This window comes from Rhincodon typus, chromosome 16 (genome assembly GCF_021869965.1).
Source record: "Rhincodon typus isolate 14 chromosome 16, sRhiTyp1.1, whole genome shotgun sequence".
NCBI lineage: Eukaryota > Metazoa > Chordata > Chondrichthyes > Orectolobiformes > Rhincodontidae > Rhincodon > Rhincodon typus.
In genome coordinates this window covers 17,395,134-17,405,286 of record NC_063347.1, presented here as the reverse complement: position 1 = coordinate 17,405,286, position 10,153 = coordinate 17,395,134, and the positions used below count along the sequence as shown (strand labels likewise).

Genomic DNA, 10,153 nt, shown 5'->3' with positions numbered 1-10,153 from the left:
TGGTGCTGTTCAGAAAGAAATTCCAGGATTTTGACCCAGTGACAATGAGGAATGATAATACAGTTCGAAGTCAGGATGGTGTGCCACTTTGATGGGAACTTGTAGGTATTGATGCTCCCATGTATCTGCTGGCCTTGCCCTATTAGCAGTAGACATTTGCAGGTTTGAAGGCCTGTTGAAAGAACCTTGCTGAGTTACTGCAGTATTTTTTTATTTCAAAAATATACTTTAATCATAAAAAAATCTATAAGTTCATGCAAAGGTTTTAAGTCAGTTCTGTACAGTCTTTGAAGAGAGAAACAAAACAAAACATTGGAATTTTGACATTTGTCGGAGCTTCTCGACAGTTGCAAAAACAAAGGCATTTACTACTTATGCAGGAACCTATTTATATTCATTTTAAGACAATAAAGGCATCAGGCAACCAAACGGACCCTTGTTACACTTTGTCAAAAACCTCAGAAGGCGGCCTTTCCCCACTGCACCTTGGTGGCAGCTGCCCCAAGCAGCGTCCCTTAGCACATAGTCCTAGACGTTGGCATGTGCCAGTCTGCTGGGTTATTGTAGGGCATTTTGTAGGCATTACTGTATGTTGGTGGTAAATGTTGGTTAGGTCACAACTGGAGTACTGTGTGTAGTTTGGGTCACCACTTTACAGGAGGGATGTCATTGCACTACAGAATTACCAGGATGCTGCCTCAGTTGGAGAATCAGAGATATGACAAAAGATTGGATAGGGTGGAGTTGTTTTCCTTCGAACAGTAAGAGTTGAGAAGGATTATGAGAAACATAGATAAAGTGATTAGGTAGGGATTATTTTCCATTCATGTAGGGTCAATAATTAGGTGTGTAGATTTAAGGTTAGAGATAGAAGACAAAGAGGAGATTTGGGCAGAACTTTTTAATCACTCAGAGACTGGTGGGAATGTGGAACTCATTGCCTGATATAGGGTTGAGTCAAAAATCTACGCAGCATTTAAGCAGTATTTAGATACTCAGTTACATTGCCATACCCTCCAGGCTATGGGCAATTAGCTGGATAACAGGGTTAGTGCAGTCAGATCTTTGTTGACTGGCATGAACACCATGGTCTGAATGTAAATGTCTATACGTCTACGAAAAGGGAGAGAAGGAATTGGGTTCCAATCAAGGAGACTGCTTTGACTTGGAAGGTGGTGAGCTTTTTGAATGTTGGAGCTGCACTCATCCAGGCAAGTGCAGACTTTTCCATCACACTGGGATTAGAGAAGTGAGCAGTGAAGGGTTAAAACATGGGCAGGTGACAAAGACCAAGCACCAAGTGTGGCTGCTGGTCCCAAAGTAAATGTTGAACCACATATTATGTCAAAGAGAATGAATGTGGAATGTGTGTGTGCTATTGTCACAATGTGTGAATTGTTATTTCAAATTGACCTTATGTTGGAAGGCTCACCATAAAAAATATATTGTTTGCGTTTCCTATAGGGAGGATATTGTGAAACATGAAAGGGTTCAGAAAAGATTTACAAGGATGTTGCCAGGGTTGGAAGGTTTGAGATATAGCAAGAGGCTGAATAGGCTGGGGGTATTTTCCCTGAAGCGTTGGAGGCGGAGGGGTGACCTTATAGAGGTTTACAAAATCATAAGGGGCATAGATAGGCTATATAGGTAAGGTCTTTTCCCTGGGGTGGGGGAGTCCAAAACTAGAGAACATAGGTGAGAGGGGAAAGATATAAAAGGGACCTAAGGGGCAACTTTTTTCACACAGAGGGTGGTGCATGTACGGAATGAGCTGCCAGAGGAAGGAGAAGTTGGTACGGTTACAACATTTAAAAGGCATCTGGATATATGAATAGGAAGGGTTTAAGAGTGATTTGGGCCAAATCCTGGCAAATGGGACTAGATTTATACAGGATATCCAGTCAGCATGGACGAATTGGACCAAAGGGTCTGTTTCCGTGCTGTACATCTCTATGACTCAATGGCTTGTTCTTTGTGATGTGGAGGTATTACAATAATGGTAATTATGGCCTTTTCAGTTTTAGCATCCATTATCTGATTGTTTTACTCGAGACCTTTCTCTGAGTAAATGCTTTTTGAAAAGGAAGAAGCATGAACTGAATCAATGCCAGTGGTCACCTGATCAAATTTTGACAAGATTCTTGAGACCCAAGTAGAATAAACAAAGTTTTCTCCACTGGAACTACCATTTTCATCAAAAGGAATTGAACCAGGCAACTGAGTCAGTGTCAAGAAATTAACATCTCCTGTTTTAATTCTCCCATGTATAATGATTTGACATATTGAGAGATGAAAAGCTTGACTGCCAGTTTACCAGTTTGTAAAGCAAATTGCTAGCTAGACTCTGTTATGCACACTGAATTGTAATTTAACAGCTGCTTTTGACTAGAGAGAAAAGGAGAAATGAATTTCTAATAACAGCATGCTTCGTGGAGTGCCACGCTTCCAGGAATTCTCGTGCTTGTCTCTGCCTAGCCTGTCCCAGGATCTTGGTGTTGTCCCAGTTGACGAAGCATGCTATTAATAAACACATTGAACTCGACCCCATATACATTCCACTATGAAGGAAAACCGGAAGTGAGGCAATCCATCTCAACGGAACCCAGAGTTTAAAAACCAGGCTGGAAACTGATGCTTCATCGGAGGCTGCACTGAGGATGTTACCAAGCATGGTAACGAAACGTCTGCAAAACAACAAACCAGCTCAGCGAGCCAATGAACCTCAATTCTGCATTGAGATCATTATATAATAAGATATAAATCAGAGGCAGCATATCGATTTTACAAAAGGAACAGTTTAATGAACACATTAATCAGAAAGTAATTATCTAGTTATGTATAAATGATTTATTTGGATGGCAGCTGATTTCCAGACGTTGACAGTTCTAATTTCTCTTGGTACTGTCGTTCGGACCGTTTTCTTCTGTACACATCATCTAGAAAGACAGTAAAATCAATGAATTCAGAGAAAGAAGCAAAGTTAAAGTTTTGGTCTCTTTATTTAAGAAAACCTAAATACTATGGAGGCAGATCAGAGGACATTTACTAGATGGATATCTAGAAATGAGTGGGTTGTAATATAAGGATAAATTGGACAGGCTGGGCTAGTTTCCACTGGAATTTAGAAGAGTGAGGGGTAACTTGATTGAATGCATAAAATCCTGAATGGTCAAACAAGGTGGATGTGAAAAGGATATTTCCTCTTGCAGTTAAGTCCAGAAGTAGGGGATGTGAGGTTAAAATTAGGGGCTGCCTTTTTGAAACAGAAATGAGGAGAATCTTTTTCTCTCACTGGGTTGTGTGACTTTGAAACTCTCTGCCTCAGAAGGCAGTAGAAGAGGGGTCATCGAATATTGTTAAGGCAGAGGTAGATAGATTCCCATGCCTAGCAAGAATCTAAGATTATTGGAGGTAGATGGGAATGTGTCCTCTTCAACACAAACAGATCAGCCATGATCCTATTGAATGGCAGAGCAGGCTTGAAGGGCCAAATGGCCTGCTTCTGCTTGTACTTTGTACGTATGGTCACAAAAATGAATAAAAACCACAGGTCATTGCCATTTCATGTGGATGTAGTCAGCTAGAAAGGAGACTTTTAACCCAATAATCCATCCCAACTCCAAACACAGGATGTCGGGTGAAGTGAGTTGTACTATGTTGGGTGTTTGCTTGTCTTGGACAAACGTTCATAGCTTAAAATATTCATAATTAATCAGTTATGATAGTGATGTGGAGACAAAATTAAAGAAAGGAAACCATCAGCAATGAACAAAATAATAGCATTAAACAGTGTAAAATCCCCAAGAGTTTAAAGCGTTTACAAATATTAGATGTGTTCAAGAAAATATAAACTCCTGAAGCTTCGATGGTGCAAGAATTGTTCGAGGTAATAATCTGGGACAAAATTAACAGTTACTACTTGGACAGATATGGATTCATTCAGGAAAGTCAGCAAGGATAGTTAAATTTCTGGACTTGAATTTGTGAAGGCAAAAATTGGGAACAGGAGATAAGTCATGGTAAATGTAATTATACATACACAAATGCATAATGTTAATAATGGGGTAAAAAAGCTTGGGAGTAGATATTTAATGTTGTAAAACGGTTAATGCTGAAGACAGCATCAAGCACATATGATGGTGTCACATGGACTTCAGGCAGGGAACAGCTTTGGAGACATTAATGTCTCCCTCACAGTCTCAATAACTACGTCTTATATATCAGGACTTGTATCTAGTTGCTCTCATGCATTAAGCTACACCTTGTTTACCACAAGAGCTCTTTCTCATTAGATTATCAGGTGCTTTCCTCTGCTACCAGGATTTCAGATTTTAGAACAACAAGAGCAAAATTAAAACAGAGATGAGGAGAAATTTCTTCTCTGAAAGTGTTGCGAATCTGTAGAATTCACTACCCCAGAATTTGGTGGATGCTAGGACATTGAGTAAATTTGAGGAGGAGATAGACAGATGTTTAGCTAGTTGAAGGGTTATACAACACGGGCAGGAAAGTGGAAGCTGAAATGAGATCAGCCATGATCTAATGGTGGAGCAGGCTCAAGGGCTGAATTGCTCCTGTTCCAAGTTCTTGTGTTATTATGAAAGCGGATGTAAGCAGCAACTCCAAATGGATTTTACACCATCATGAGATGTGTTGAGAAACTATTCCCCAATCAACTGCTGTGGTTCAAGAAGGCAGGTCTCAAGATTAATTAGAGATGGGTAATAAGAGCTGGCCTAGCCAGCAATGCCCATTTCCCAAGAGCATATAGATGTTAAATAAGAAAGTGGAAAGCTAAAAACAGTGGTAAACCATGAAGACTTGGAGCCCACATACAGAGATCATTAAAAGGTCTCACAAAAAAAAAAGATCTGGGTACAGAAAACCAAAGCCAAAACGCTGATGGAATGTTGGCTTTTACATCTAAAGGACCAGAGTATAACGGGTGGAAGTCATACTTCAGTTGTACAAATCCTTGATCTGGCCACACTAGGAAGAGGGAACTAGTTCCATCAATTAGGGAAATTAGGACTGGGGTACAATATAAAAACCAAAGTCAGATCTGTCAGGAATTAAATTAGAAAACACTTGTACAATGTAGAATTCTCTTTCATAATAGCAAATGAATAAATCAAACCAATTTTAAATCTACAATTAATATATTTTAAATAGAGCTTTGGTATTAAGGGATATGAAGCAAAACTTAGTAAATGAGGTTGGATTGCAGTTCAGCCATGATCATATTGAATGGTGGAGCAAGCTCAAAGCGTTGAAAGGGCATCTCATCTTCCTGTGTTCTAATTTTAGTGTGAATAGTAATTTCAAAGTTAATAGAGATCAGATCAGAATTTAATTGCAAGGTGAACTATTGCAGATATGTCTGGCTATGGTACTGGATTAAAATGTAATCCATGGAAGCTTGATTCATGAGATGTGGTATATTTCATCAAGTCAAAGCTCATCACCACCATAGGATGGTAGCTACACAAATCAGACCAGAGGCCCACCTAGAATACAAGATGCACTAAAATTACTTTTTCAAGAAAACATTTGGCACACCTCAAAATATAGATGTAGTGTCACTGGTCTCCGAATTACAGCATGCTTTTTGTTTGAATTGCACAGCAACATTTCTATGCACCTACATTACCTCCATGTGGGTCAGTAACTAGAGGTCTTAAATTTAGAAACAATTGGACACAGAATTTCTACAGTACGGATAGAGGCTATTTGGCCCATTCGATCTGCACTAAGCCTCAGAACAGCATTCCACCCAGTCCTACATCACTCCCATCTCTATAATCCACCATGGCTAAATTCACATAACCTGCACATTTTTGGATTGTGGGAGGAAACTGGAACACCTGGCAAAACTCCACACAGACATGGGGAGAACATGGAAACTCCACGGACAGTTCCCCAAAGCTGGAATCAAACTTGGGTCCTTGGCGCTATGAGGTAACAGTGCTAACCACTGCGCTGCCCTGTGTCCTGGGCTGCTCTGTGTCCCATATTTTTGGGATAGTGACTTGAGCAATGGTGAGAGTCTCCTACTCTTGGGTTTCCGACTATTCTTGATTTTCAAGTTTGTGCACACTGCACTCAAACCTGGTGGGCCAGGTCAGTGATCACCCTCAACACCTTTCCCAAAACACAGTCTGGATAGCAGTCCCCTCACCCCTCCCCCAAAACATACTCACACATTCTGGTTGGCCAGCACCCCACATAGTCCTCCATGCCAAAATGTGCCTCATTTATTACCCAAAATGTTGGTTACCCAACAGGCAGGAAACAGAAATGAGGCCAAAATTAGTTCAAACATCATAAACAAAAACAAAATTGCTGGAGAAACTCAGCAGGTGTGTCAGTATCTACAGGGAGAAAGCCAAGTTAATTACTCAAGTCCAGTGGCAACTTAAGACCATAAGCCACCACCTCTCGTGGGATGCCATCAGCAGACACATATTCCCCTTCCCTCCCTTGTCAGCAATTTGCAGGCACTATTCGCTTTGGGACATCCTGGTCCACTCCTACACACACCCCCATGGCACCTTCCCATGTAAGTGCAGAAACTGCAACACTTGCCTGTTTACCTCCTAACTATCCAAGGCTCCAGATGCACCTTCCAAGTGGAGGTAAATCACTGCCTCACTTCACTCAATCTAATCTACTGTATTTGCTGCTCACAACGTAGTCTCAACATTGTGGAGATGAATTGCAGACTGGGTGGCTGCTTTGCAGAACATGTCTGTTAAAATGAGCCTGAGCTTTCAGGTGCCTGCCACTTCAACACCCTACCATGTTCCCTGATCAACATTTCCATCAAGGTGCTCCAGTGAGGCTCAACAAAAGCTGGAAGAACAACATCTCATTTTCTGCTTGGGGACCCTAGAACCTTCAGAAGTCAATACTGCTACCTCTCAAATATGGAGTTTGAGAAATTTTAGAACCGGAGCACCTCCTCTCATGTCCTTTACCCACCCCCAAACCCTGTCATAACACAGGGTGCTTTCAAATAGCCAACTCATTTGCACCTACCTATGGTGCCCATTAGCAGCTTTTTCTCTTTCTCTGGCTTACTATCCTTTGTCTCCCTAATAGTCTTTCTCTCTCTGTCATTGGGGTCCTATCCCTTCCAACCCACAGACTTCAACATAAATACTACCTTTTCCCAGCTACTATCAGTTCTGAAGAAGGGACACTGGACTAGAAACGTTAACTCTGCTTTCTCTGCACAGATGCTGCCAGACCTGCTGAATTTCTCCACAAATGTGTGTTTGTTTTAGATCTTTAGATCGGCAGTTCTTTGTTGTACTTAATAGCAGGTCAGGCTCCACAGGCTTAAAGGCCTAACCCAAGAGCTTATTGTTTTAATTACAAATAAACCAAAAGAAGTAGGGGTGGTTTATGACACCAATAGTCAGAAAGCCTCAGGAGTGGCAAGAGAAGAGATAAATTCTCAGGTTTAAAAAGACAAGTACTGTACAATCCAACTCGGGGGACGGATAAACAAATCAACATTAGGTTTTATCTTCACGGGCTGATTATCGCGAAGTGCTTTCCAGCCAATGAAGTACTTTTGCAATACAGTGGCAAACACGGAAGTCACTCAGTTTTATACTTACAAAATGTTTCGTGCCCAATGCGTACATTTATCATGATCCACTCCAGCACACCGCCCAAGACAAAGAAACAAGGCAAGAATCGATAGACCCCGAACTGTCGCTTCCCGGGGACTAAATCTAACAAACGCCGTAGTCGGGAGTTGAGCAGCATTGCTGAGCCCGGCCGGCTTCAGGTCTCCGGCAGAGGCTTGATCCGGATTCAGCGCAAGGTCCACGGGCTGCTGTGGGATTTGTCAGCAGGATGGGTGAAGCCGAGGCTTCCATACACCAAAGCAAACGTCCTTACGCTGTCCGCCTTTGCTCCCTCTGCCAGCGCATTACCCCTTTACGATCTTGACCTTTCACCGACTCACGGCACCAGTAAAGGACCAACCCTCTCGTCACCAGTGCTGACAACCTATCATTGCTCTCCATCAAAAAAAAAGGGACCGAGTTCAAGGCAACTTGGCCAGTATTGGTGTATTAAAGTTTCTCACTTCAGTGTTCTCCTTGGGATGACCTTCGAAATATGTACTTGCACCATCGTAATCTGTTTCCATTTCTGGAACGTCAACCAAATCAGTCTCTTCAATTCTGAGGAAGGGTCACCGGACCCGAACGTTAACTCTGTTTTCCCCTCCACAGATGCTGCCAGACGTGCCAGAGCTTTTCCAGCAACTTTGTTTTTGTTCCTGATTTACAGCATCCGCAGTTCTTTTGGTTTTTATTTAGTATTTAACTCACTGCCACATCTCTTCCAGGCATGCCCTCCTTGAAGAAGTTCTGCTCCTCTCTCCGACGGGATTTCCGTTCCAATCTCTCTTCTTGCCCACCGACTTTAATTTCACTGTCACTCCTGGTGTATGACCAGGTAGTTGCTAAAACTCGTTTCCACAGCCATATCACATTCCTCAGTGACTGCCTCTGGCTCAGGCTCACCCCACGTGGATTCCAACTGATGTTTCATCCCTCCTGTTTTGAATCCTCCCAGGATTACAGATATCTCCGTGATGTTCAACGTTCCATGGACAGCTGCTCTTGCCGCATCCTGAGATCCACACTCAGTGCCATGCGGCGCCACCCGCACACTCTCAACCTCTCTCTCCAACAGCATCGCAACGTGCTAGCTCAGGGCTGCAGCACTCCGCAGTTCCACTTCGTCCTCCGTCTCATTCGTCGTGCTAACAAGAAACTTTTTCTTTTCCTTTCAGGCATCAAGGCCCACAAGATGTTGAGTTCTGAGGAAGGGTCACCGGACCCGAAACGTTAACTTTGTTTTCTCCTCCACAGATGCTGCCAGACCTGCTGAGCTTTTCCAGCAACCTTGTTTTTGTTCCAGTCTGTTCATCTGCTGCTGAAAGTCTTCTCCATGTTTGTGTTCATTCTCAAATATTTCAACACACTCCTAACTCCATCACAGGTTTTACCCCCGTAAACGTGAGGTCAACCAAAATATTTCAGTCTGCCTTCTTGTGCCCCAGACCTGTTTACCTCTCAGCCATTGACTTGCTCTACCTTGTATCTGAGTAGCTTTAGAAATATGCACATGCATGTCATATTCCAGAGCTGTGAAAAACAATGGCAGAAACTCCAATTTTCTTTCCAACACATAACTGATCAGGAATCTCATCAGATGTTACCACTGTATGCATATTGAAGGGATTTACAGATTGATGCTCACCTTGTTTGACCCTGTTAAGAATAAACGATACATGCCATCAAGTCCTAAATTGGGACTTAAACCCAGAGCTTGGACAATTTCCAGTGCACCATAACAGCTCCATCTGCGGCCTACAAAGCCTTCAATTTCAGTATTTTCTATACCTCCACAGAGATACAACACTGTGGATGCTGGAAATCTGAATTGAAAATAGGAAATTCTGGAAACTTTCAGCACATCTGGCAGTATCTGTGGAAAAAAGAGTGATTGAATGGAACTTATTTTCCCAATCCCATTCACCATCTTCCTTGGGAATGGACAATAAGACATAGGGAAGATTTTAGAATCAATAGGGAAAGTGAGAGGTGTGTGCACTTTTCTGAACCCCTGTTTATGTCAGGAAAATTTGAGGTTGGTTTTGGACCTTGGTGTATCTCAGTAGTAAATGTTGTTCCTGCTGAAGAGAGCCCCATCTCTGCACTCAACGACACCAATCTCCCTCTTGCTGGTGCACCTTGGCTGGCTGACCCATTCAGCTGTGTTCCAGAGCCTTCACCACAGAAGTTGCTCTGGATCCTGCTGTAGTCCCAACCATGACAAGATTGCAACCAATATTTTAGCTAGAGAATAGGGCCACCACTACTATCATTAAATACAGCCTGTTTCTGGCCACTGTTTCATCAGTTCTGACACATTAACTTTGTTTCCCACCATTTTCTGTTTCCATTTCCACTTCATCATAGAGTCCCTACAGTGTGGAAACAGGCCCTTTGGCCCACCACGTCCACACCGACACACAGAGCATCCTACCTAGATCTATCCCCCTAATCTACACATCCCTGAATTTAGCATGGCCAGTCCACTAACCTGCACATTTTTGGACTGTGGG

General features: G+C 42.5%; 1 protein-coding gene across 1 annotated transcript; it reads right to left on the bottom strand.

Annotated features, from left to right (window-relative positions):
- Positions 1-2,775: 2,775 nt before the first annotated feature.
- On the bottom strand, positions 2,776-8,129 carry LOC109917092 (small integral membrane protein 4). The gene is made up of 2 exons (XM_020516870.2): positions 7,626-8,129; positions 2,776-2,936 (listed from the first exon to the last, which is right to left on the bottom strand). Exons 1-2 carry the CDS (start codon positions 7,774-7,776, stop codon positions 2,848-2,850), a joined length of 240 nt encoding a protein of 79 aa, XP_020372459.1. The 5' UTR covers positions 7,777-8,129; the 3' UTR covers positions 2,776-2,847.
- Between the last annotated feature and the right edge of the window lie 2,024 nt (positions 8,130-10,153).